At 44.3% G+C, this 27677-nt stretch overlaps 1 protein-coding gene across 1 annotated transcript; it reads right to left on the bottom strand.

Annotated features, from left to right (window-relative positions):
• Positions 1–42: 42 nt before the first annotated feature.
• igsf9b (immunoglobulin superfamily, member 9b) lies at positions 43–26307 on the bottom strand. Its single transcript, XM_084551738.1, has 22 exons — positions 25847–26307; positions 20318–20413; positions 18262–18468; positions 10965–11111; positions 9827–9978; positions 9512–9629; positions 9058–9199; positions 8541–8686; positions 8265–8407; positions 8014–8154; positions 7790–7906; positions 7563–7713; positions 7365–7476; positions 7107–7282; positions 6782–7020; positions 6604–6688; positions 6307–6477; positions 6173–6209; positions 2516–5917; positions 2201–2370; positions 1814–2025; positions 43–1616 (listed from the first exon to the last, which is right to left on the bottom strand). The coding sequence occupies exons 2-21, from the start codon at positions 20376–20378 to the stop codon at positions 1826–1828; spliced, it is 6117 nt and encodes a 2038-aa protein (XP_084407864.1). The 5' UTR covers positions 20379–20413; positions 25847–26307; the 3' UTR covers positions 43–1616; positions 1814–1825.
• Between the last annotated feature and the right edge of the window lie 1370 nt (positions 26308–27677).

The following is a 27677-nucleotide window of genomic DNA, read 5'->3' as shown; positions in this document are numbered from 1 at the left end:
TGGGATTGAGAAATCTGGCACAACAGCAGAGGTGTGGCTTTGCTCTTAAAAGCAACTGGGAATTACCAAATTTTTTTGCTGTGGAAATAATTACACTATTAATCAACACGCTTTGAGTCTGGTACATTCAGAATAAAACAATTTATTTGTTACAAACATATAAAAATGACAAAAACAACCAGGTGGCAAGATATAAAAATTTCCATTTTGTACAAAGCTTCCAAAGCCATGGTCAGAAATGCATACTCACTCCACATGAGGATCTTAATCTGGGGTATTTAGGTAAATATAATACAAGCTGTGACTCTTCCCAAAGTATAGCTACAAAGATACTCTTTAAATCTGTTTGTCAGGTGACGTACAAAAACTGCGTCTGCCGTATGTCAGTAAAAAAAACATGTACGGGCACAAAATTCATAACAGACTGGTGATTCATACACTGAATCAGAAGTTGATGACACATTCACAGTGTTGCCTTCACATCAGTGATGTGAAATGTAAACATTGTTGCATAACTCACCTCAATAAATATACAGACATATTCAGAATGTGAGCATAACTTATATAAAAAAAAAAGGTTTACAATAACTTTTAATCCTCTGGTCAGTTCTGATTAGCTCAACCTTTAAGCTTTATGACAAAAATAAGGCAAAAAAATATTTTCCCTGTGTTTCTTATCAAGTTTTACTCTTGTTTCTCTGTTATTCAATGACAGAGTTAAGGTTTGACCGATTCAGGTGGAGTAAAGTAGCATTTGGTCATCTGATGAAGTGATGAAGAGGAATATACAACAGCAGGACTCATTCACTTTAAACTATATATATAGACATCTGTACATTTTCAACAAATACTGGGAGGCTACAGGCGAATGTTAACAGGACAGACGTATGAACATGAAATGATTTCAGGCAGCAGGTAAATCACTGCAGCAAATGAACAAATTATTCTTTTAAATAAAGTGAATTTGTGTTGGGAGTTATGAAACTTTAGGAAGCTTCTGTGTCAAAGTACAGCTATCAGAGTAGCATCTTTAAGAACTACTATTATTAAATGTCATATTAATAAGGAGATGGTAGCGAAAATGCTTCGAGCACTGTTTTGATTGGCATCACAGGCAACATTACAGACACACAGAGCTACAGAATTGTCATTAGCATCCCTTAATTACCAGGGGTGAGCCTTGGATGCAACAGACATTAATCTTCATTATGTAGCATGCTGCTGCTTTCATAAAAGGAGGTTCTTCTCAACTCTCTACTCGCAACCTTTCATAGTTTCCACAAGCATTTCATTCCTTTGTGCCTGATTGTCAAGGTTTAAAAAATTTACCCAAATACAGTTGCACAGGCTTCCTAGAAAAATAAAAAATAAATAATTCCATCTTAGATTCATTATGCAAAACTCAGTGGAACAAGTATGAGAAAGAATAAGTCATCTGAAAACAACCCAGGTGATGCAATGAAGTAGTACTGTCTCTTTAAATTGCTTAACTTTAGTTTGCTGTAATAGGATAAAAACTTTAAACATAACACATTTTCAGTGAGGTGTGTCCGTCCAGAACCACAGTGCTGTCATCATCCATTAAAACTGCTATTTGGTATCTGTCTTGTGTGCACCTGTCAACGACAAAGACAGAGAGGATTAGAGAACCGTCCTTAACGGGCAAAATTAAAGTACATGAATTATAAATTGATTTTGGCATGCAGAAATTCACAGTATTCACAGCAGCAGGCAAGAACAACACGCAAGCAGGCGAGTAGGGAGAGGTGGAAAAAAGGAGGAAAGAGGTGAGAGGGCAGGCAGAGTGACGGACCGAGTTGGGCTGCTAGAGCAGTGCTGAGTTGGTGTCAGAGTCTGAATCGTGGCGGGGGGTGAGGCAGGGCTCACGGGAACAGACGGATTCTTGAGCCCGTCTGTACTCTTGATACTCCTGGCGGAGAGCGTTGAAACGCGCTTCACTTAGGGAGCGGCTGTAGTGGCAGCGAGGTGGGTTGAAAACTGGCGGGCTGACTGAGGGAGACGGGCCTGAAGGGTGCATCATTGACAGGAAATGCGTGGGTGGGTATGTCATGGGACAAGCTCACAATAATCACATCACAAGGGATGAACACATGCAGCACCATCACATCACATCACCGGTACACTCACAGTGATACATGCAACAGTTAACACACGGTGGGAATGTAAAAGGAATGATTACCTTTCTGTCTGTGATCCTGGAGGCCAGCAGCTTGATCACACCTAGGTTCCCCTCTGCCTCTCCGATAACCCATTTGTGGCTGATCAAACTCTGTGGCCTCCAGGACCTCCGAGTCCACACAGGCATCAGCAGAGTCCCACTCATAACTCTCATCTACTGATGTGTTCCTTCTAACGGGATACATAAAACAAGTGGTCAGATAGCAGTCAGATCAAAATAAACAACAAAATAAAATTATTTTGGCAACATGAATAAATCCCTCCGCCAGGAGGACGCTCCAGTGTGTTTGTTATTCCAGGTGTGGTGGTGTTTCACCTTTTCGCTCTTCTCTCAGGATGCTCCATTTCAGCTCTGTGCCGCTCATTTTCCTCTGTGGTTTCTGGGGAGCTGAGCAGAGTGGGAGTGACGGACAGGGACTGTCTGAAGAGACCAGCGCTACCTCTGCCACTGCTCTGACTGGCATAACTGGCCCTACCCCCATCCCTGATCTCTCTGACCTCCCGCATCTCTGTCTCCCCTCCCCTCCCCATCATCCTGTCTGGCTGTCTGTAGCTCTCTACCTCTCTGGGTGGGAAGGGCGCATAGTACGGTGAGGGCCAGCTAATGCCCCTGGGCAGGTAGGACCTCGGAGGGCCTCTCCTGGATTCCATAGGTCTTGGGCTTTCCCGTCTGGATCCCGGCCAGTGCTGGTAATGGGGGACAGGGATGGAGGTGGGCATGGGGACATATTTATGCTGGGCAGACCTCAGAGTTTCTTGGTATGAGGGAGACCACCTGGAGGACTCTGGGAAAACACTGGCTTGCCGTCGAGGATCGGATGGTTCTAGCATCGGGGAGACTGATGTTGGTCTGGGAGGGTACATAGGAGTGAGGTAGGAAGGACTAGCTAAAGATCTTTGCACATGATGAGGCCTCTCTAAGCTCTCCATGCTGGGGCGCCTAAACGGGACATACTCCCTCCAGAAAGGGCCTGGCCTGGGGAGGGAAGGTGGCGTGCGACCCAAACTGTAAGACTTCACTCTGACATCTGGGTTTGGGAACTCGTCCCAGTAGCACCTCTCAGATATATAAGTCCTTGGGCTCTCAAAGTGCTCCCACCTCTGTGAGCCTAAGCTGATGGATTTCTTTAGGAAAGGTTGAGGCTGCCCCATGCCTGAAAGGGTCCTACAAGGGCCTATGCTTAAGGATTTCTTTAAAAATGGCACAGGGGCTTGAGTTATTCGTGATGCAATGTTATTAGTCCTGCTGCCCTGAGAAGCATGTCTTTGGGATTGCTCAGAGGAAAACTCACTACTGTCTACAAAACCGTGTGCATGTTTTGACACTATATCTGCCATGCCTTTAGCTGCACTGAACAAGGTGTGCGCTGACCTGGATCCAAGTCTGGATTCAGGCGTGTCTGTGTTTTTATTCCCAACTCGAATTAGTGTTTTTTCATCATACAGCTGCTTGCTAGTTTTTTCTGGACCAGGTGGTTCATCATCATCAGAAAATCGCACTCTAGCTTCAACATGGAGGGAACGTTGGCAGCCTTGTTTTTTACTAGCACCTAAACTGACTTCTGCAGCACCTGCAGGGCGAGTCTGATTGAAGGAAAACTCGTGTTTAGAGCCAGGTTCCCGGTTTTCCTGAACGTGAACCTCCCAGTTTTTAGGAACAACATCAGGCTTAGCCACCACAGACTTTTCTGGCTTTACTTGTGAACTTTGTCCGGTGGTGTCTGTGACTTCAGCTTCTTCAACTGGTTCATCCACACTCATTTCGATGAAGCCTGGAAGGCTCAGGTATTCAAGAATTGCACTTGTCTGGAGTGGGGACACACTGGGGGAGGGTGCCGCAGGTTTTTCCTTGAAGGAGTCAGACATTCTGGGGGCCAAAAATTGAGAGTGGTCACTGTTATCTTCTTCAACAAGGGTTAAAGTGGTGATAGGACTTGGACTATCAGAAAAAAGACATCGGTCACTCCTCCTGGATCGTGTGCGGACGCCTTCTCTCTCTAACTCAGAGTAAAACCCTGAACTTCGTCGGCCATCCTGAGTCTCAGTCTCTCTTGTCTCTCTATCTTTGGCTTTTGCCCCTACTTCATGATGTTGATAGGGTAAGGTAGAATAACTAGAGGGACTGGGATGCCTTGTGGCCATGCGGCCTACTTCTGCAGCTCTTTCAGGCTTATTATATTGTGCAGAAGCTGAACTTTTAGGCCTCTCGTTGGTGATTGAAGGACTTCTGGCAGATGAATCCCAGGGCTGAGTGCTTCCATAAGCATATGAATGTCTGGACTTTGAAGCAGCACCTCCATCCTCTGTCTTTTCTGTCAACCCCTGCTCAGTGATGGACGTCATGCATATGTCAGACTTTGTCTGAGGACTCAATGACCTGGCTCTGTCTGGTGTTTCTAAACACAGAACTGGAGTTTCAGAGGTGATGTCAGGGGACAGCATAGGGAGGGAGGTGTTCTGGGTGACTGGAGAGCGTGATGAATCAACAGCTAAAGAGTCTTCTGTGGCTTCTCTACATGTGCGGGGATGTGGTGACCTGGGCGATGTGGCCTCCCGAGGACTTTGCACAGGAATGAGGCTGGTGATAGATGAAACAGGGCTAATGTCCCATTGTATGCGAGACGTAGGGAGCCGGTCCATGGGACTGCTGGTGTTGCCAAAGTAGCACGCCCTCCTATATTCAGATACCCGACTCGTCTGGCCCGAAGGCCTATGTTTCTGTCTTATATTAACATCCAACGGCTTCCATACAGGCTCTTCCTCTGTCTTGGGTGAACCCCTTTGAGGGCTTTCTGTTGTTTTAAACTTCTGCTCATCCCTCCCACGACTGCGACTTCTTTGATCAGCTGTGTAGATCTTCAACTCCCTCTCCATTTCTTCCCTCTCTTTTGCTAACTGGACACACTTGTTAATACTATCCCTCTCTAACTCACTGTCAAGTTGTGAGATCAGGGTGCTGTTATTAGTCAACTGACTCTCCATTGGCTGGTAGCCTGAATGGTGTGCTCTGTCTCTGTCTCTATCCAGAAGCTTTGTTCTCCTCCCCAAACTGGGGAAAAGGTCTTCAGTGTGGCCTGGCATTCGATACCGCCTTAGAGAATCACTGGGCTTTTTCTCGCTGTTGTCTGAATAAAAGCTGGCTCTTTCCAAAAGAGCCTCAGAGCCTTGTTCATCATCAGAATAAAAGCAGCCATGACGGGAGAAGTTTCTGGCCATGGCCCGCACTCTTCCAGGGGAGGAAGGAGGCCTGCTCAGCTCTGGGACGTCCACTGTGAGAGGAGAATCTTTCCTCTCATCCTTCTCTGAGCTCAAAACGCTTGACTTTGGAGAGTCACGTAACGATGTCCTGTTGCTCCCTGAGCCACTTGCCCCACCGTTGCTTTGCAGGACGTCCATCTTCACAGTTTTCCTATTGGAAGGACTGGAAGCCTCTGGCAGTGGCTGGACAATGAAGCGTCCATCTGGGCCTCTGGAAATGGACTCCAGAGCAGTTGGCGAGGGCGCTTGTGACCCCAGGTGACTCTCAAAGAGTGTGTAATGAGGTGGGGGAGAAGAGTTGGACAAGAGCTGCTTCCGCTGGTCGTGGTATTCCCCACGGCTGCCTTTATCAAAGGACGACCGATCAGACTGTGAGGACGAGTTGTTGGGAAAGAAGGGAAGCGGTGGACAAAACTTCAACTTCAGGACGCTGTCTGGGCTGCGAGGAGGTGAGCGAGCTCTGAGAGACACATAGATTAGGAAAAATAGCTTAAATTAAGTGTATTTTGTAACCTTCCATACATTCATACTGATTGTGACACAGCTTTAGGTCATTTTAAGTATGTAGTCAAAATATCTTCAACAAATAAATCAACTTGTGGTCGCAGAGTATGAAAATTAAGCTTTTAGTGTTAATATTAAGCATAAATTCATTTATATAACATGCATCGTTCATGAACTATTACAATCAATGTATGAAAGTAAGTAGACTTACTCTTCAGATGTGCTCTTCTGGAAGGCAGACGGCAGATCTATGAAAATGTGAGAAAGGAATAAAATAGTTGAACAACTCCAATCATTCATATAACTTTTTTTTTTTTTTTAAAGTAAAGGCAAAACATGGTCCACCTTGTCTTCTCTGTTTGCGTCTACGCTGTCTGCGTTGACTCATATAGCAGGCTGTCACCAACGAGAGGATGATGGCAACAAACAGGAAGCACACTCCGCCCAACACACCGGCCAACAGCGGCTCAGGTATGACCTCTAAGAAACTTGGACGTAGGGGGTAAATCTCCATCCCTGTAATCAGATCCGAGTCAATAACTGCTAATTCCATTGCTAAAATACAAAGCTAATTTTGTAAATATACAGTAAAATTCATCTCTTGCTTGCTATAGTCATTTTAAGTCAAACAAACCTACTCACCTGCAGTGGATATATTGACAGACTCGCTTGGTTCACTGAGTACTTTGTTGCTGCGAGACATCAGCCTCAGATCATATGTGGAGTCCTGAGAGAAAGACAGATCGAGGGTTTGATTATATATAAACCAACATGATTGGAAAGGGCAGAGGCTAATTTAAAAAAATCTATGAAAAATTACCCTAAGCAGTCCTTGGACAAGTATTTCACTCTGGTTGGCATTGATGTTGCTGTTGAGGATGACCCACCGGCCCAGATCTTTGCGGGCCTCCAGCACATAACCCGTCAGTGAAGTCAACAGAACCTCGGGAGGCATCCACTGGAGGACAACTCCTCGTCCAGTCCGGTTGGCTGCCAGGAGTATTGGAGGATCCGGGATTGGGGGAGAGGTGACAACTGCAGGTACTTCTGTTGGCACGGCTGGTAAGAAAGCCCAATATAAGTTCACACTGATACATACTCAAAGAATTATGCTCAAAACAGGACATGTGTTCACTTCGACAAACCTTGTGTTCGTACAGACACAATTTCACTAAAAGGTCCAGAGCCAAGTTTATTCTGAGGTAGGACACTGAACTGATAGCCGGTGCCAGCAAGCAGCCCCGTCACCAGCAGGTAGTTTTTGGATGTTGGCACAGGCAGAGACGCCCATTCATGTTTCCCCCTGGATGCCTGCTTGACCCTGAAAAAAATCACAAAAGCCAAAATGAAGACAGAGCACATAAGTCATGTTGGTAGGTGAGAATGAATTGTTTGATACTGACCATACAGTGAACTTCTGGGTGAATCCACCATCAAAGCCAGGCACCCAGGACACGTTCGCCTGGTTCATCTCTGTAGTGACCAACACTGAGGACACAACATGAGGACTAGTCCCTGAGAAACAGAAGAACACATATTTAAATTTACAGTAAAACAGTTGACAGTGTACCTGAAGATGTTAAAGGGGTTGATCCACTTACCCAGCACAGTGACCACAGTGCCTGCACTGACAGTCGCCACACGATTAGTGGCCAAGCACTCCCAGCCCCCATGGTGATCTTTGCTGAGGGGCCGCAGCAGGAGGGAGCCGTTAGCCAACACAGCGTACGGTGAACGTGGAGTAGGGCCAATCTGTGAGGAAGGACATCAACAGGTTATAATGAGGGATCAATCACTGCCGTAGCTCCTCTGTCTCGCTCTCCTGTACCTTGCTCCAGGTTATGTTTGGAGGAGGGTCTCCAATGGCTTCACAAGGGATGATCAAATCTCTGCCCACCTCTTGGAGATACTCAGGCCGAGGAGGCACTCGGAATAACGGTGGGTCCTGGAGGAGGGAGAGAGACTTTTCACTTCTGCCTATGACTATGTGTGTGTACACTCATAGGTAGTTCTCTGTAAATAAAGCAAGTTGAGTACAGAACACAACCTTACCTTCAAAATGACCTTGGTGGGCGCAGACTGACCCATGGTGCCGTAACTGTTGTAGGCCGTACACGTGTACATGCCCACAGCGTTGTCATTGGCTGTAGCTATAAAAACAGAACCCTCAGAGTTCACCATCCAACCTGGAAACTGGACAAAGAAAAGGACAATAGAAATATACACACTGACTCAAAGCTCTCTGTGCTGTTAAGTAATCTCCACTCAATGATTTTTTTTTATTTCCACGGCACATAACTTACATTGTCAGGATTCAGATCGTTCCCGTCTTTGGTCCAGTTGACATACAACACAGGTGGATCAGCCTGGACGGGGCAAACGATGACTCCCTCCATGCCAGCAGGCAAATACGTTTCCCGCGGCATTCGCCCAACACGTGCAGGATCTAAGAGGAGGGAAGAAGAATTGATCAGTATGAAGTAAAGGTTCTTGGGCAGGGCATTCAGGGAAATGCAACTAATCGCTGCAACCCAGAGCAGCAGGGTTACCAAAGAAGCGAACAATTTGAATGTACTAACGTTTCACTTTGAGATGTGCAGAGGCTGAGGGCGGGGTCAGTAACCCATTAGTTGGAATACAGGTGTAGTTTCCAGCATCTTCTGGGATGAGATTAGGAATAAGAAGTGTTCCATCCACCAAAATCTTGACTCTGGACTTCAGGGACCTAATAATATAAGTCATCAAACTGACTATGGCACAAAAACTGTTTGTCTGCAGCAAGAAAAATAAGTTTATATATTTAAAAATGTTAGTTATCTGAGCATCTTGGAAAATTACAGTTTAATAGCCAGATCATGACCACATGATATAACTGTCTTCTAGTAATAAGAGAATAAGAATAAGAATAAGAAAAACCTTTATTTGTCCCACAATGGGGGACATAATTAGAAGTGAATTTTCATTAGCAACATGCTTTGGAAAAACACTGTATATATTTCTTTAAATATTGTATGTAGATATATATTCCAAATTGTGAATGATTATTAATGATATGTCCTACTATGCTTTGCCATCATTGATATTTTGAAGACTCACTCAATATGGTAAACGTTCTGTCCTTGTTTAATCCACTCGTAGGTGAGGTTTGAAGGGTAGGCATCAGCCTGACACTGCAGAACTGCATCCTGGGACATGTTGAGAGTGGTGTCCTCCGGGGAAATGATGATGATTGGAGGACCTTTTGAACAAAGCAGAAGACACCCCAATTTAATATTATGACTACATCTACAGCAATGCAGTCAGTGGTGGACAGATCAAAGCTGAGATGCAAAGCAGGGAATGGACTGTAGGTGGCAGTATAGCCTACTTTAAAGTCAGTCTCAACTGTTTGTTTCAGTATCATGTCAGGATAACACAATATTTGGGCAGGAAGGGGATGAGAAGACAATTTCATTTATCTGGAAAAAATGTTCTTAGAAAACTTGTGGTGCTGTTCCTTTAAAAACATGAAAGCTGTGTGTGCCGTGGTGACTGACAGTCCAACACTGACCTTTGACCTGCAGCTGCATATAGTGGGTCAGGTTCCCCTCTGAGTTGGACACGTGACATCTATACACTCCTGAAATATTTCTTGTGACGGAGGCCAAAGACAAAGTACCATTGAGCACCTGAAATGAGGCGAAGGAAAAGAGTCAGACGATCAAAGACAAAGAGAAAAGGTGGAGGGAGATCGTGAGGCAGTCACGGAGATGGCAACAAAGCAGTTTTCTTCAAAGAAACATCAAAGGTACGACTCCTGCAGAAAATGCTAATTAGAAAGTATTTAATTAGAATACAGCAAATGCCATCTGTTAATCCTGCTCACTTTTATTTTTTCATGTTTCTCAATTGGGCTCTCATCTTTATGCCAGACAACAGTTGGTCGAGGGTTGCCATGGGCTCCACAACTGAGAGTCAGCGAGTCCCCGAGCAGAACTTCCACAAAAGTCGGCGGCGTCTTAATAAACACAGGTGGAGCTAGGAGAAAGACAGAACAAATAGAAATGTTATTTTTATTTACAAGCTCTAGTGGGAAATTGAACACAACCAGAGCAACTTTAAATTGGACAACTTCTCACAAATCCACATAAATAGCTTTGGAGTGATCTACTGTGGCTTAGAGCTACAACCTGTAGTTTAGCCCAGTACATTGCTCCTACTTGAGGAGATTAGCAGTTGGACATATGTTATGTGCTGTTTGTGTTGTATATTGCAAAAGCGATACTAAAAACTAATGTCACCGATATTACGTGAACGTAAACACTACCCATCGTTCATAGTGAAAGCATCCCATCTTTGGGAACACTGTCAAAGAACAAAGCTCCGTGTCAAGTTTGGTTTTGGGATTACAAAGCAGATTAATTTAGCGACCACGTATCCACATTAGCCTGACTCAATTCTAATCACAATATGAGTCTGGTAACACACCATTTGGATTTCATTATGCGACGTGTTTCAACCAATAAAGACAAAGAAATATCTCTACATGCAATTACAACCATTCAGAGTCCTTTTGTTCAGAGACACTGGTCTGGTTTCCAGGCTGTATTCATAAGCGATCCATCACATGCATGATGTAACGCTGTTACATACAAAAATGGTGTCATGTGTAACTTGATACGGCACATGTAGACCTGTCATTGTCGCTGTACTACAATCAGATCAAATCACTACTTCACACTCTCAGTGGAAGGTAGGTTAAAAGCTTTGGGAGTTCAACCACAGTCACTTCATTCTGAAAACAAACATCAGCTCACAGCAGGTGAAGCACAAATACAAGATGAGATCACCACGTTCACAGTACGTCACACAGAACCTCCTCATACACTGCAGTAACACTTTCTGCCAGGGCCCTCAGAGTCCTAGCCAGGCCCCATGCTGTAGCTGTTCTAAATAAGGACAGTGCCAGTGATGAGCAACAAGAGGAGCAGCTCCCAAGTCCCCAAAACCCTGCGGAGCTGCACCTGTGATGGAGAGGAACGTCCACGTCCCGTTTTGAAAGTCGTCAGTCTTGCTGTCCAGGAGCAGGATGCGGCATTCGAACCAGCCCTCGTCCTCCAGGGTCAGCCGTTCTAGCAGCAGAGAGGCACCCCGGGTCAGGGACACACGGCCTGTGAGAGGGGGGGTGGGGGTGGGGTGGTAAAGAGAGAGAGTGAGAGCAGGTCAGCGCACACACAGGCAGACAGGCAGAGTCAGCACATGCAGGAAGAGGGCTTATCATGCAGAGGACACAGGCATCTAGTGTCACAAAGGCCACAGTCAAAGTTATAGCCTCTCCACGAACAGACAAATCCATGTACAGTGTGAAGAACTGCAGCTCTGATGTTTGTAGAAAATAACAAACCACACAATTGAGATTTATGAAAACAGTGTGGGTGGACACAACATTTGCAGCTTGTGGATGAAAAGTGAGTGGCCCTGAGTTGGAGTGCAAACACATGAATCACTAAAGTGATGATTATAATGATCTACAAGATGACAGATGAAGATGGTGTCCTGTCATTTGGGGTTTGGTTGGTGGAGTGCAGAGCTCAGATGCCAGGAATACTTGAACGCAGCTTCATTAAACCACTAAAATAGAAAATGTTTGCAGCTTAAAAAAAGGAAATCAACAACAACTCACAGTGAAGTAAGACACCTGCTCTTGTTCAGAGGGGAAATGGACAGAAGAAAAAAATGTGAGGCATGACAGATGCACACTATGTACAAGTGTGTGAATGCCCTTAAACACAGATGGACGAACAAGCACACACATCTCACCATAACACACACCCAAAACCCCACTCCCTCTCTCCTCCTCTCTGTACTTCTTACAACTCCTTGTCAGGCTTTGAAACTTGATCTGCTGGTTGCCTGGTGACTGCTGCCTGGTTTTCAGGGTATAAACCCCCCCGCTCCTTTTATTCGCTCTCTCAATGAACTCTTTTTTTCGCCCTTCAATCTCAGGGCTTTAAACGACAGGAGGATGCGTGCAGGGGGGGAAACACACGTTGCTCATGCCAGGCTCAGCCAAAGCAGTTTGAAAGTAAACAGGGAAATGTGGAGAAGTTTCCAGCATCTCATCATACTGGTTTGCTATTAAACATGACCCTAATACACTCTGCAAAGTACACTGATCAGGCATAATATTATGACCACCTTCCTAATATTGTGTAGGTCTCCCTTGTGCCTCCAAAACAGTTGTGACTCATCAGAGAATGGACGTGGGCCTTCTGAGGGTGTCTTGTGGTGTCTGGTAACAGAATGTTGTTAGTGGGGGCCTTTGGGTCCTATGGGTTGAGGGGAGGGGCCTCTGTGGATCATCCCACAGATACTTGATCAGTTTGGGAGTGGATTTTGTTTTTCATGTTTTTTGAGTTGTTCCTAAACTGTTTTTGTGTGTGTTCCTGTGTCAGGCTGCATCCTGCTGGGGATGACTGGTACCATCAAAGAGTGTCATTGCTATGGGGTGGGGGTGCCTGGTCTGGTCTATTTGGGTGGTACATGTCTAAGTAACATCCACACAAATGCCAGTTCCAAACGTTTTTCAGCAGAACATTGTACTGTCACAAGATGGTCAATGTTATTTACATCTCCTGTCAGTGGTTTTAATGTTGTGGCTGATCGGTGTATATAAATAATAAAGCACCGCAAAAAAAATCATTTAATCTTTAGAGTAGTCTCAGGAGTTATTTACACCAGCATAGACATCGTGTATAAAACGAGAGATTTCATGAATGTCCTGCAACCTTGAAGCAACAATATGACAAGAAACACAATACTCCCACAATTCACAGCGGTCTCCCTCCAGACAGCATTGATCTGGCGCAGAGCCTGAGAGCTATGAAATTCACCTAACTCTGTAGATGGCCTTAAGACAGGGTGAAACACACACTGAGAGTAAAGACAGACAACAATAGCTAACAATTAACCCTGCATTCCTGACTGGGGCTGTTGCTGTGTCTAATAGTTAGGTTTAATGATTGATTGACCTCCTAAACGCCAGACAAGCATTTGATGGACGGCGCTCGCTTAGAGGATCCATAAAAAGAACGCCTCTGATTTCAGGTCAGCATCTTTTAAACAACTGGGCAAGGCTCGGAGAGGGGAATTGTGCAGGCAGATGATACCAGGTGTGCGGAGAACTTTAGGCCTTTTTCCTCTCATCTCGCCATGAGGGCTCGTCCATTTCCTGTGAAACCTTTTCTGATCAGAGGTAGAATAAACTAATCGGCCACTGCGGGCTCAGGAGGAAAAACATGTCCACGTGCAACATCGCACTCTTTAGCGTAATCCTCATGTGAGCAAATGCTATGGGACACTTAAAGATCACTGTGGCTGAAACTGCAGCCCGTGGAAATCCCACTGACTTGAGCATGTGCACCGATCTCGGGGATTCAGAAGCACGTGGGTATGTATATGTGTTGATTTTCAAAATTTACTGAGTGCCCTGCCCCCTGGGTCAACACAGGGCTTTGGCTGCCGGAACACTTAACCCCTTCCCGTAGCCTCCCTCTTGTCCGTCACCACAAAGAGGCGGCAGCCCCCATTCCTCATTCTCTCGGGTTACCATAGTGACGAGACCAAGGAAATGCCCGGGCTGTAGGTTTAAATTTGAATTCAGTTGCTGTAGAAACACGGCGCAGCCAAACGTGGGTAGAGGCGGGTCGATCGAGCAAGGGGGGGTGGATGTTCTACTGTCACAGATTTGAAAAATTACAAGCGGGGGAAAACATGTTTAGATGAAAAAAAATGTCTTGTGCCACATTCAAGAGCCCATGAGGAGCGATGACGGGAGAGTGAGAGAAATTAATGAAAGGAAGGAAGAATGAGAGAGGGCTTTTCTTTTCAGCCTGTGGACGGAGACAAAAAACGGAGACTGTGACAAATGTTGCTCTATTTAAATTTGAATGTTGCATCTCAGGACTGAAACACTGGACGGCATCGGCAGGTGCTCTGCCTCGAGGATGAACAAAAAAAGCTTTTCTCTCTGATGACTTGACGCACGGATAAAGTGTAAATATGCTGCATTAACTGAACATAAAGAAAAAAATGATAAACCATATTAGAGAAAAGACGCCGTGCTTTAAAATCAAAGAGGAACTGAACAAGGGGTTACTCAGAGGTTAGCCGAATTATGTGCATTGACAATCCACTGACAACCAATGAGAGGTTGACCTTCCTGACCTATGCGCTCTAGCAGACACATCCATCACTCCCCCTGACCCTATATAAGCACAATGTCCACGAGTCCTCCTCAAGAGTCAAACATCATAGGACTCTGTGGCAGACAGAGAGAACTGCTGAAACAATAGCTGCTGCTCCTTCCTCATGTCGACCTTCTTCCTCCTCCTCACTGTTTTTCTTCCAGCACCTATCACATGACAGCTCCGGTCTATCTTGAAATGAGCCCTTGTTTCCAACAGGTTGAGTGCAGCCAAGGGTAGAAAATGGAAACGCTAATCCGCCAGCGCTGTTTGAACCTCTAAGACGCACCCTCTTCATATTAGTGAGAGTCGGGTTCTCGCCCAGTGGGTGGCAGGTTAGGAACAACTCAGCTTTCAGAGCCGGTAGCTGGCCTTGTCTCACTCATCTCATCTCCAATTCCTTTTTTTTTTTTCTTCTACAGATTCTTGTGTCTCTTTCTGCAAGAACAAAACACTGCGACACAGCCGAGCTGAGGACAGTGTACACCACATACTTTTTAACCATGTAATTCATGTTGATTTGTGGTTGCATTCAAGTACATGTACGAAAAACCTTACTGGCGTTTATATTTTACTTTCTCGGTTTTGTGGCTACTATGGCTCTAGGATTTTATTGCTCCAAAGGAATGGCATCATTGTGTGTTTTTTGCATTGCAAGTTCCCACTGATACTTACTGACAATGTAATACATGGAGTATTGTGAATTTCATGCGATACAATAGCAGGGGTAACTATGGAGGAAGACAGATTATTCTGTTTGGAGAAGCATCAGCGCTGCTTTTCTTTGTCCATCCGTATGTGCATAAGGGAGCCGTGCAGAGGTGCATTGTGGGATGTGTTTTGATTTGAATACAATCATAAGTCTGGGACCGGCCCCCTGCCTCTGACAGCTCACCCCTCCCATTCCCCCAAATTTCTCTCTTCAATCCTCCTGTCCCCCTAATCAGTTTAACCCTCTTATGAATAGCTCTTTGTCGTGAGATAGATTACAGTTAACTCTGTCCCTCTCGCTGGGTCCAGCTCCGTTAACCCCCTGAAAAAGCAAGCGCACACAGCTCACGTGCTGATTTTTTACTACAACTCACCACCAGGAATTAGCTCTGATATTAAAATCTTTGGTGCAGGGAGATTACAGAGGTATTTGAACTCTTTTTTTTCGTGTACAGAACTTGAGCTTTGGTTTCGGGTCAAGACGAGATAACACCAATGTTAATAATTGCTAGAATTTTTGCTTTAGTTGTTCAGTTGGAGAACCATTCAGGAAAATGCTCCTCATCGTTAATCCCATGAATGTCAAACCTCTTCAAAATATTGTAGGCAATGTTGGTAAACATCAAACTTGTCTACATGATACTTAATATGAACCAAGTCAGTGACACACCTCAGGAATGAGGTAACAAAGCACTGGTGACGTCCCTGCTGCTCTAAGCTAGTTAAATTCCCAAGCTGCAGCCGTCTATTCTTCTTTCATTGAGTCATTGTTTGCTGCACATCACCCGGGTCTTGTTGTGGCAGAAAAACAGGTTGGAGATAATAAAGTGATCAGTTTCACATTTCCACTGGGCCGTGTTCTGCGTGTTTAAGGAGTTGTTAAACAAACGGATGTTTGCAAAAGTTTAGTTGTTCAACATTAAATTCCAACTGAGTTTTCCAGTTAAAAGGTCACAGAGTTCAAGGTTTGTCCGTGCGTGTATGCTTTGGTTTATTCAAGTATATAAATGTGTACGTGGCTTGTGCATGTGTGTGACTTTCTCCAGTGTTCAGACGACTTGCTGAGAGTGTGATGGAGGCCTGCTGAGAGCCGGGGGTTTGCCCATTGTCGTTCTAACCTGAGGTCAGAGTCCCCTGCTCGCAGTCCCAACTGATTTACTTCACCACACAGGAGACATTTGATCTGACCCTGCAACAGTAAACCATCCTGACAGTGCAAGACTTAAACATACTGTCTATACAGATAGAACTAAAACTGGCTATAATAGCACGTCAGCCAGAGTTTATCTGGCTGTTTTCCTCTTTTGTTGTGAGCTGACTAATGTTCAACTCTCCAGGGCATGCTGGGCGAGAAACAGAGAGGAAGAGGAATGAGAGGCACCTACATCTTTCTGATTCGCTTGAAGCACACAAGAGATGGTCTCTGAGACGTTGGTAGGCTTAGGATCTAATGGTGTCGACAGAAAGACAGCGCAGTCGTGACACTCCTCAAATACAGAGTGCAATCTCAAGTACACCTGATATCATATCAAAAGTGATGGTTTAATGGACTCAAACAGAGATCCATGATATCACTTCACTCCAATTCTTTCATCTCAGTTGCTAAAAATTGCTAACAGCATCAGTGCACTTGAGACATAGCAGCAGAGCAGACAGGCTGTATTTGGGAATGCTTTTTTTTTATGGTTTACTTTAACCTACTTTATTATGCAACATTTGCAATGCAATGAGACCAACAAAGGTAGGCCAGGAAAAAACTGCTTCACTTTATTACTAAATACTGACTTAGTATTAATATATTCAAGACCGATACATCACTTAGCTTTATTGGAAGCAGCCATTATGCTGTAAAGCCACCCAGTGATGAAAACAGTGCAGGTCTGTGCAATGCTCATAATTCATTTCCGTGATCTTCTAGCTGTTTCTTGATCTTAAAGCTTACAACGAAAATCAGCCCTGCTCTCCGGTTCCTGTCCTCAGACAAGCCGAGACAAAGATCAGGAAATGGTAGCCCTACTGTCTTGTGGTTGAATCTGAAATCCAGCAAGATTTTAATTTGAGGGTAGAATACATTAGACCCACAGCACTTACACGCTTCACATGCTGCCATCTGCCTCCAGTGGGAGGGGAGATATGAGGATCTGAGGCAGACAGGGGAAAAGCCCACACCAGACAAGAATACACACGGGATAAATATGGAAAAACAGCAGCACATCACAAACACGCTTCTACTCCGAGCTACATATCTGCAGTGTTGTTTACTTCATTATGGCTGCTTATGTATCAGATGACTGCTCCTAAACAATGACGTGGTTAACGGCCTACGAGAGGGCTAACATGCCAAACACATGCAGTCTAATTGTGATGGTGGGAGATTGTTTGCGGCTTGGTCCTTGCAAACCATCAGTGAGGTTCCTGAGTGTTACCGTGCTGAAAATAGATGTTTCAGGCTCGTACGGTTTCATTCTCTGACTCATCTCTTAAATGTTTTCTTGCAACAAATGGATTTCCTGAGCGGTCCCTTGCGCATTTCCACAGTGACCTAGTTGGGACAGTATGGGATTTGGGGTATCCTAGTAGTCCTTTTGGCTTTGGTGAAGCAATGGGAGGTTGTGATACCCCTCTTTGTCTTTTGTCCTCCGGTAGACAATGACAGGATTATAGGGCTCCAGCAAGAAAACTCCCATTATTCCCAATGCTTCATCCATCCTCCTTCCAGCACAACAATCTCCCCTTACTGGGTCACCACTCAGCATACTAATAAAACACTGTCATCAGACCACCAAGCCCCCACCTGCACTCCTAATCCCTCCGTGAGCAGCGTTACTGGAATCACCCCCCTTTTCTTCTTGCGCAGCTACCCCACCCCCCCTTTAACTGCCGCCATTAAAACACATCCATTCTCGCCCTTCCCCTTTTCGCTGCTGTACTCTAGAAACACACAGACCAAACACCAGCTGTAATTACAGGGCTTGTGCTTTGGATGGATTATCTATTTGGGGTACTGTTTCATCCAAACTTCCCCTTCCCCTCTAAATACCAGTGTAACCTCCTTACGTCTACCTTTGTTATGGACACCTTGGCTCACCTCAAATAACTCTACTGAATCATTTACAGAGCAATCTGTCAACTGGTGGTCAGGTTGACAGCTCCAAGTTCAGTTCTTCTTTTTCCTTTGTGTTGAGAAATGTTTTTAAAGTTCACTTTAGAGTCTGGGTGCTTTAAAAGCACACAGGCAATGAAAGAAAGATTCCTTTGAAGCGAGGTCTTACAGATCTACTTCAAGGGAATGCAATGCCAGCTCAGTAACAAGGCTTTTTTTGAAAGGGGGTGTGAGACTGAACACACCTGAAACAAAGCTTACCCTTATAGTTTGGATGAACACGAGGAGCATACACTCCAAATTTGATGAGGACGGGAACGCTGTAACCGAGGCGCACCCACTCCACGACATGTAGCGGAAAGAGGTTCGGGGTGGTGGCTTCTGTGGATGTCGGCGTGAGACTACAGCCCAGCTCTGCAGAGGCCCCCTCTCTGGCACGAACCACCGACGCCACACCTTGAGACACACCTGTAAAGACAACAGCATATCACCAGGATAAAGCACTTGATTCACTGAGCTGCTGATAACACAGAAAGCCATAAACAGCAAAAAAAAAAAATGTGGCTAAACACCTAAATCATTCTCTATAAGACATTTTAAAGAGAGTTATGGCTGCCAAAGTGGCCGGATTAACCTCTCTGGAATTTCCTGGTCATTTGTTCCTGTGAAAATTGTTTGCTCTGCTAAGAAAAGTTGATAAATGGTGATCACAGAGGCAGGAAGAGGTCAAGACTCAAAAAAGCTGGTGGGACAGACAGAGCTACAACAAGCAACAGGAATAACTGAGCCATAAATGTTTCATGTTTCCAGGCTGCTAAAAGCCGGGCCATCAGAGGGCATGTATAACAGTCATGGGCCATTTGGTCACAAGATAGTATAGCCACAAAGCCTGCAAACAACCAGCAATCCCATTAGTGACACCTGGAGCGGTGTCTCCTCTCTCTATCTCCTCTCGCTCTCTCGCTGCCATGTGCTCTCGTGAGTGTGTGCGCAACTGGGTGCCAGTGTTTGCTCTGCTACTCATCTGGCCTGGTGATTACTCTAATCTCAGATGGGAGGGGGGGAGCTGGTGGTGGTACTCTGATGCAGGGCAGCAGGACCCTCTGTGCTTGCTCCGGCCGACCTCCCACCACCCCCTGGGGTACGCACATGGTCTGCGGACCAGCTCAATCAATCCCACCACCACCCCCCCCGACAACACATGCACGCACATACAGAAGCGTGCCTCGGGTTGGGGGTAGCATAAATCCAGGATTGATCTAAATCCACACCCAGAGATACTATTTAAGTTGGATTTTGGCCCCATTTTCTCGTGCCCACTCCACGTCTGATCTGCAACCCCTCCTCTTCACTCTCTCCAATATAAGGCAAATGGATCTGTGCCAGATGCAGCAGGGTGTCACTCGAACTGTATGCAGGCTGCTAAACAGCAACATATGCCAACTGCTTTGCAGTGATTTGCAATAACAAGGGATACAGGTCTTGTTGATGTTGGAAAATGAAGTAAAGTAGAAATTAAGAGAGCCTTAGGAAAAAGTGATTGCATTTAAATATAAGCTACGACAACGCTGCACAAATCAATTTCTACTGCATGCATGAGTTCACCTTTCAGTATCACTCCTCATATTCTTTGAGGACCAGTAGACTGTTTCCTATTGCTCTGACGTGGAGCAAGTTAAATGTGCAAACATTCAAGAAACTATTCGGAAATTAAAACTTTAATTTAAAATCTTTAAAGGTTAAATGATTTAATAATACGACGTAAAGTGATTTTTTTTAAGCAACACGACCATAATCTTGCAAGCAGGATTTTTATTACTGTTAATCTCTACTGTACATGTTCTGTTTACACGTGTTAAGTGAATTTTCTGTGTCAGTGTTGCATTATTTTGCAGCGTTAATCTGTTAAAGAATAATATCTGCAGAGTTGTCGAGTAGTTGCCTTGACTATAGTGGCTCTTCATGGTCTAATTTGCCCTCTATAGTCTCATAAAGAAATGGAAACACGTCCCAAATAATGTAAACATCGTTGTGGTGGTGTTGTGTTTTGCTCCGTTGTTCCTGCAAAGCGTCTCTCTCCACTAGTCAGATCTCCCTTCTCTGCCTAATGCAAGGTTTTGATAATATCAATGGTTTTTGTGAATGAAGATTAGACAAAAAAATAATTAAGACTTATATTAATAATATACTGTTAAAATGTCACTGAGAAACAAAGACTAGTTAGTGAGAAACACACAAAGGTTAAACAAGAGAAAAGAATGATGGAAATGCATTTTTAATGGACGCAATGGATCCATATCTGCATTTGCATACTTACTTAGCAGACAGATGGCTACAGCAGTGGTGACAGCCTGAAGCCACCGTCCCTCCAGTCCCATGGCCGTCCGTCACACTCCTTCACACATCTCCCAACCTGAAAGAGAAGACCACACATCCCGTTTACTCCTCAGCAGAACACAACTGTGCTGCCCGCAGATTCGCAGCTGTACGAGGACATCCCCCACACACCCCCCCCCCCCCCATCAGACAAATGTAATCCCTCGAGTTTACATCAACTCATTATCCAACAACTACACTATACTCCAGATGCTTCTAGGTTAATAAATAACTGTATTCATTGAAAACAAGTAATCCTCAGAAGAACTGCATGTCTGAGCTGTGGTTGGGTGAAGGCCAATGAGCTATTCCAACAAGTGCAACAAACAGACAGTGGGGCATGACATTGCTTAAAGCGTGCATCATCTGGAGGTTTGCTTGCGTAGATCCAAGTGTGTGTGTGTGTGTGTGTGTGTGCGTTAGTGTGTAGCCACAGAGAAGACCTCTACAAGGCTCTAAGTGTATGTACAGATTAACCTGATGCGTGCGATTGGTCCAGCTCATCCAGAAGGTCTCGTCTCACACTAAATAGGCCAACAGCAATTGACAGGTGACACGGGTAACATTGAAAAGTGTTTCTCGAGACTCCAGATGTTGTGTTAATGCCGACGCTTAAACTTAAGTAGCATAAATAGACTGTCATTAGGGGAGACGTGCTTACTTTAAATCTATCGACCACAGCACATGGTAAGGAGCCAGAGGCATAAGGTGCACTTCAAATGAATCACAAATGCATAAACAACCCTGGCAAGCACATCAGCGCAATTAAACCTTCACCTAATGAGTCAAATTAAAGAGGACTCCACCTGGACAAATTATAGCTCACGACAAGAACAGCTGTCGCAACTTATGAGGCCCTGAAATTGGATTGGAGGCACAAGTTTATGTTGATGTCCTTCAAACCCAATGGAAGCCCTCGCACACTTCATTCAGTACCCCTAATACCAGCTTATTACTTTAAGTTCATTTAGGTAATATAAGAAGGGGGCTATACTTAGAAAGAAACTAGGTGCGTAAAGATATTATCTAGTGATATAATCATGCACTGCAGAAACGCGGGACAGCTGAATTATTTGACGGAGACCTGTAGTCTCGTAGAGGCACTTGAGAAAACAAACAGCCGAGAATAGAACAGCAGAAAGATGCATTTATCTCCTTGCACTGGATTGACACTGAGTGTTTTTGTTGGGGCTGGCAGAGGAGCATTGTAATAACTTTTCTATTGCACCTTTTCAAAACAAGCAGAGGGATGGAGCTGAGTACACAGAAAAACCTGATGAAATGTGAATGGTGTACACTTTGCAGTTGTGGTTGCTAGTTTTTGCAGGGCACAAAAGCGCAACGTTTGAAATGAGCAGAAATCTTATCATAATACATTCAGACACTAAAGATATGAAGCTGCTCACTGTAATCATCTGTACTTCACCCCCAGCAGACAGAAAAACGATGGGAGTGATTGCAGATCGCTGCATCATTTCGACTGTCGCCTTCACAATCATCTTCACAACACGGCAGCAAAGGTAATGAGGAAACACTATCATATATTTCTAGTTGTAGCCCACATGTAGACCTCAAGGAACTTCTGGCAATCTCAAGACAGGAAACACGGTGCCTTTGGTCCTACATGCTGTGCTGTGCCTCCACACCAGAATATACGAGCGTCATGTAGAGAGACGAGAGACGAGAGACAGACGGGGGAGACAGGAGGGGGGGCTTTGTCTGCAGGTGCAGGAGTAGGAAGAGAACAACCAGGTTATTTCCTCAGACAGCAGAGCACAGCAAGACCATTTAATTGGCATGTGCACGGAGAGCAGCAAGAAAGAAGCCCTAAAAACAAAGTCAGAACACTTCATCTCCAAAATTAATACCAGTAATCTTTGCTATTCACCTGCCATTTACACGTCAGCATTAACTTAGCTTACAGGTCGAGCGAGGGCATGAACCATTGACACTTGTGCATGTCAGAGCTGTTTACTTCTACACACTAATCTCTTCACAAGAGTGTCCAAGGGGATGTAGACATGTGATTTTGTAAGGTTAGAAGTTACAAAAAGTGGTGTGAACCCTTCATGACTTTCGAAAAAGGTCACTGAAGGTAGGCAGAAAAAAATAAATAAATGAAAGGGTACGAAAAAAAATCCAATTTCAGCACAAGACAGTCCACTGTGTAACATGCACGTGGGTTTTATTTAGCGACCCAGAGTTTCCCAGGATTTCACTGACACAAATTGCTTTGGACCTAGTCATGACTTAGCCTTCTGGACGGTACATGTGTAACACCCAGTCTAATCCCGCCTTGCTGCTCCGAGTGTTAACAGTGTAATTGAATTAGAGATCAAATTGGTGAGACAAATCAAGGACACTCATGTCATCAAGTTGTGCGTTCATCAGTCACTGGTGGATCAAGTCACTGGAGTCTGCCTGCTGTTATTATACAATTTCTGCTGGTGGAGAAATCGTGGATACGTGTCTTTCTGTAAAGATATCCGGTTGTTTTGTTTTTTTTTACATGGAGGACACGTGTGACACACTAACTCGGGTCATTTCTTGGTATCATGTGCTGATCCTCTCTCCTCCTCAATTACCTCAGGTTTAGAGCTTAGCTTTTTCAACTCTATAATTTCACATAGGTGTTTTCCACTTAATTCAAAGGAAAATCACAGAGACTCATGCTCAAAATTCACTTATATTAACTTAATATAATATAAGCAGAATCAAAATCCTAATTGTGAACAGAGTGATGGATGTTTGAATGCTGACAAAAAATGTTTTAATAATTTTCTTGAGTGAGTAAGAAGCTGTCTCCAATCTGTCAGATGTAACAGCTGGTAAGCCTGCCCTCTCCTTATGCATCTCCTCTATTATATTATTCAAGCATGAACTGAATAATGCAAACGTTAAGGTGCGCTTACTAATGGGAGCAGGTGTTATCACGAGTAGTGCAGGAGTCTTGTCCTCTGTCCCGTACACTTTGTAAGTGACAGTAAAACTATCCTGTTTCTTTGCAAAGAGAAAACTAAACAACAAAAAAAGTGAACTTTTGACCTAATGTGTGTGAGGGTGTGTGTCATCCCTCAGTACCTAAGCAGATCCATCAGTGATGCTAGCGACAGATACAGGCCTGATAAGCAGTAGCATTACTCTCTTTGTAATCCTCCTTAATCCCGACAGGCCGTAGCCTCGGTGCAAACCAACCTGTAGAAGGAACTACTACTAAGCCATACTCAAACAAAAACTTTGACAGCTACACAGACGACAAAGAAGGAAAAACATCACGCAACCACCCAGATCAAAGACAACACATCTGCCCGGACAATACATGTCAACCACAGTCGGTAACAAAGGGAAGGGTTGAAAACCATCATTCCAAAGTCGACTGGTTGGACCAGCCCGTACAGCAAACCAATCAATTCATGGATTTTGTCCCTGGCACAGCAACCCAGATTAGAGACTGCATTGACATTTACTTTAACTAAAGGAAATGAGCTGGGCACGCGCTGGGCACGGGAGTGGAGTCCTAGTCTGTCGGGGAAAGCCTACTGTATATGGATTAACGCTGTGATTGTTGGTTAAGCCAACACTTGCTACTAGAGGGTATAACAGTATTGAACAGTGATTGAATGTTTTTAGATTACAACACAACACAAGCTCACATAACATTATCTTTACTGCGCACTTTTTGCAGCCATTGGACACTGTTGCGTATTACACAAATAAATCAGCCATGTGCTTCACGCATGAGTGGACTGATTTAATGCGTTTTTTTTTTTTTTCCCCAGGATGATCCACATTCATATAACTCAGTCGTCCCAGGGGAAAGGAGAATTACAAGAGTCTAGTGAAAGCAAAGCAGTTAACATCATTCTTGTAAGAGCTCAGTCTGGGTCAGTCCCATGAAGCAAAGACCGAACGCTGAAGGGAGGGAGGCAAGAGCCATAAGATAGAGGTCACGAACTCATGTCTCCAGTGTTGAAGGATGGCACTGGAATTATTTTAAAACCTGGGGATCAATGAGACACAGAGGACAAGTAGCTTGGTATGGTTCTCATGTCTTCGCTTAGGGACAGCTGTGACTGCCCAGATGTAAAGAGCTCTTTCAGACAGATCAAAACTAAAGAGACGTAAAACAAACAATGGTGTCCATTTATGGCCATTATCCAACTAGCTTGGGCATTTTTCAGTATTTTCTTTATTGCACCAATAGCTTCAGTAGTGTGTGACAGGCCTGAGTTTGCTGTGGACTGCAAACTCAATCTTAACCACTAATAACGGTAATTTGGAGAAACCACTTTCAACTCATGAATTATTTGTGTCCCGCTTCCTCCAGCGTGAAAATCTGCCCACAGGGGACAGTTAGCCGCATAGGGTTTGGAACAATGCAATAAACGAGTGAAATGTCAAGGCTTTCTATGTGTTGAATGTGTGCCAGCCGTGAGCAGGTATCTGAGTTGGAAGGCCTGGGTTTTGGGTGAAAATGTGCAAAACTAGCTGCTTCTTAATATGGCTGTCACCTTGCACATAATGCGAAGCCAATCATAAAACTAATTTATAATTAAGCTGCGACCAAGACGAGCAGACTGTGAGTACATATTTCTCACTGGAGCACTTTTTTTTAAGGAAATAGCATGTTTAAATGTATTTTTAAAAAATGGATTCCTCTGGAAAACATAGCGTGCTGTCTGCCTGGTACACAAGGGAGGCAACAGCAGTGATGTGTGGCCCCACGCACACCCCTCCATCTCTGATCAAAATAAACCGGCAGAAGAAAAATATTGTGAAGACTTCTGCTCTCCTCCTGTGCAAAACAGTTCAAATCTGTTTCTGTCCTGCTGCACCATGCGGAGGAGCGAGCTGATAGACTGTCTGGTCCGTGTCAAACAAACACCGAGCCACAAAGCATTTATTACTGCAGCACTACAGAGCACATTTTGACGCACATCCTTTTCTGTCACCAAACAAAACAGGTGCATCTTTTGTCTGACTCCAGGAGTCTGAAAGCAGCTGAGAAGAGGAAAACATAAGTAAAAATATTATAAAAACGCTGGGTTGTTCTCACTATTTTGATCGGGGTGACAGTGTCGACTCAAGGGTCACCACAACAAGTTATTCAAATGAAGAGGGGGGAAAAAAAGGAAACCCTCATTAAGATAGTAAGTGGTGCATGTGATACCCAAAATATAAACAAAGGTTTTGCAAAAATAAAGCAGTGCAACGTGCAACTACCATGGAAACCACAGCAAAACAATGGTTCCATAAAATGATATTACAATTAGAAACCTGGGAACAAAAGGCTGTAATATAATTGTCAATCAAAAGTCTCATTGTGAGTGGTTATGAGAATACAATAGAAATGTCAGAGAGATTTCTACCCAGCCAGCAGATAGCAGCGGTTTGTTACAGACTAGACACTACAGGATGGTTTACGTGTTTATGTTCAGGATGTCTTGGCTCTGCCTGCACAGCTCCTTACCTTGCTTGAGGCACTTTTCACTTGAAGCTGAAAGTACAATCCATCAATCCATTGATGCTCTTCTTTCAGATTCGTCTTGCAGACCTAATTTTACCTTGATTCCTTTCTCCAGGGAGAAACTGTGGTAAAAAACAAAAAAAAAAACAGACTTATAATAATGAGAGGAAGAATACGGTGCTGAGCAGAGCGCAGGTGGTCACATTTTTGTCCCAAGTCCGTGCGCGGATTTCAAAAGAAAATCAAATTAATCCTGGACGTCCACAGAAATCAGACTTTTTATCAAAACTTCTTCAATAACATCCATTAACCGAGGCCACTCTTATGGGTCCGACATCAGTTCTTTTAAAGTCCATTTAAACTTTCCACGCACTGGCCTCTGATGTCCTCAGTCTTCTTAGTCCAAACTTGCCGAAAGTGTCTTTAATCGTGAGAGAGAATTTAAAGTTGACTTTAAAAATGTGTAAAAATGGCTCCAGTGCGCATTCATCATCAGAAAGGGAGCACACCACACGTTTTGTCGGAGCCCTGCTGTTGATACTCCCTCATGGTGTCCCTCCTTTCATTATTACCATTCCCTCCTCCTACCACCGCTACAGGAGCTGTCAAGTTAGAGTACAACCACAACACTTCCTGTGAGATGTTTCAAAATAAAGCTTCGACTGAAAAAACGGGCATAGGTGTCGGTGAATGCTGAAGCTGTGAGTAAGTTAAGTGATTTAATCAAATTTAATTGACCAAAATTTTAGTGATTCATTAATAGTATTTAAAGATGTCACTGTAGGAAAATCCTGACCTGGTGTAGCCACACTCAAATCTCATCATAATATGAGAAGTTCTGTTGTAAACTAATTCATCTCCACAGTGCTCAGATGACGTGAATGACCACGTTGCTGTTATTCTTCACTGCATAAAGCCCACCCAAACGACTTGACTGGCCCTGCAGATGTTTTTTCAAACCATAATTAGCTCCCAACAGATTGACTCCACAACCACTTTGCGCAACATAAATGTAGTGGCCAAGGGAGGCCTCCAGCTAGGAAAATCCAAAAACAAAGATAAAACAGATGCAACTCGACCATCTTTCACCCTTATCCAAATGGCTTCTTCAGCCCTAAGTGACTAGAGGGGGTTTAGGTTTTTATTAGATACTTCTGCTGCTAGGTTGCCCACTCCCATGACTAAGGTCTGTTAATAACCCCATACCTGCAATTAGAGTTGTTCACATTAACCAGAGGTCCTGTTTGTCACAATTAGTGTTACAAAGAAGTCTGATTCTTTTTGTTTTAGCTATATTTTTGAACATACCATAAACCATTTGGCTTACTGCAGTTTCAAGGACCTTCTGTTGCGTATAATACTTGTCACATTGTCACTCTGGGACAGTATAGTGTAACAATATTACTACTTGAGTTACTACAAATTCTTGCGCTTTTACTTTCCCTGATAATTCAAAATGACCAGTCACTAACTTAAGATGAATGAAAAGCGATGTATATAACAAACAGCAGTTTTAAACACCTGAAGGCACGGACACACCCACAAAATTCCCGGCAATAAAGCCAGACTGTGGCAACACCTCAGGTCACCCGTGTCTGGACCCTAAACTTGCACTATAGCACATCCCAAGGCCCAACAGGCACATACATTCTGCGGGAAACAGGAAGAGCGCCTATTATCTGGTAGGCTGGGAAGAGCTACAAACCACTGATTGGAGCTGGCTGGCCCCTACAAAACAGCCATCTGTCGACTCAGTGTGTCACGGCCCTTGCACGCTGATATAGTAACCAAATGAGATGAATCAACAAGAATAATAAAAAAAATGTAGTCTAAA

This window comes from Chelon labrosus (genome assembly GCF_963514085.1).
Source record: "Chelon labrosus genome assembly, chromosome: 9".
Taxonomy (NCBI): Eukaryota; Metazoa; Chordata; class Actinopteri; order Mugiliformes; family Mugilidae; genus Chelon; species Chelon labrosus.
Note: the sequence above shows the minus strand (reverse complement) of the source record. Positions and strands in the feature narration are given on the sequence as shown.

Coding starts and splice junctions, on each gene's coding strand:
- igsf9b (XM_084551738.1), bottom strand. CDS start 20,378: ATGGGACTGGAGGGACGGTGGCTTCAGGCTGTCACCACTGCTGTAGCC. Junction 2,371..2,515: donor CCTGAGAGAAGAGCGAAAAG/GTGAAACACCAC, acceptor GTATCCCGTTAG/AAGGAACACATCAGTAGATG. Junction 2,026..2,200: donor CCAGGATCACAGACAGAAAG/GTAATCATTCCT, acceptor TGCACCCTTCAG/GCCCGTCTCCCTCAGTCAGC.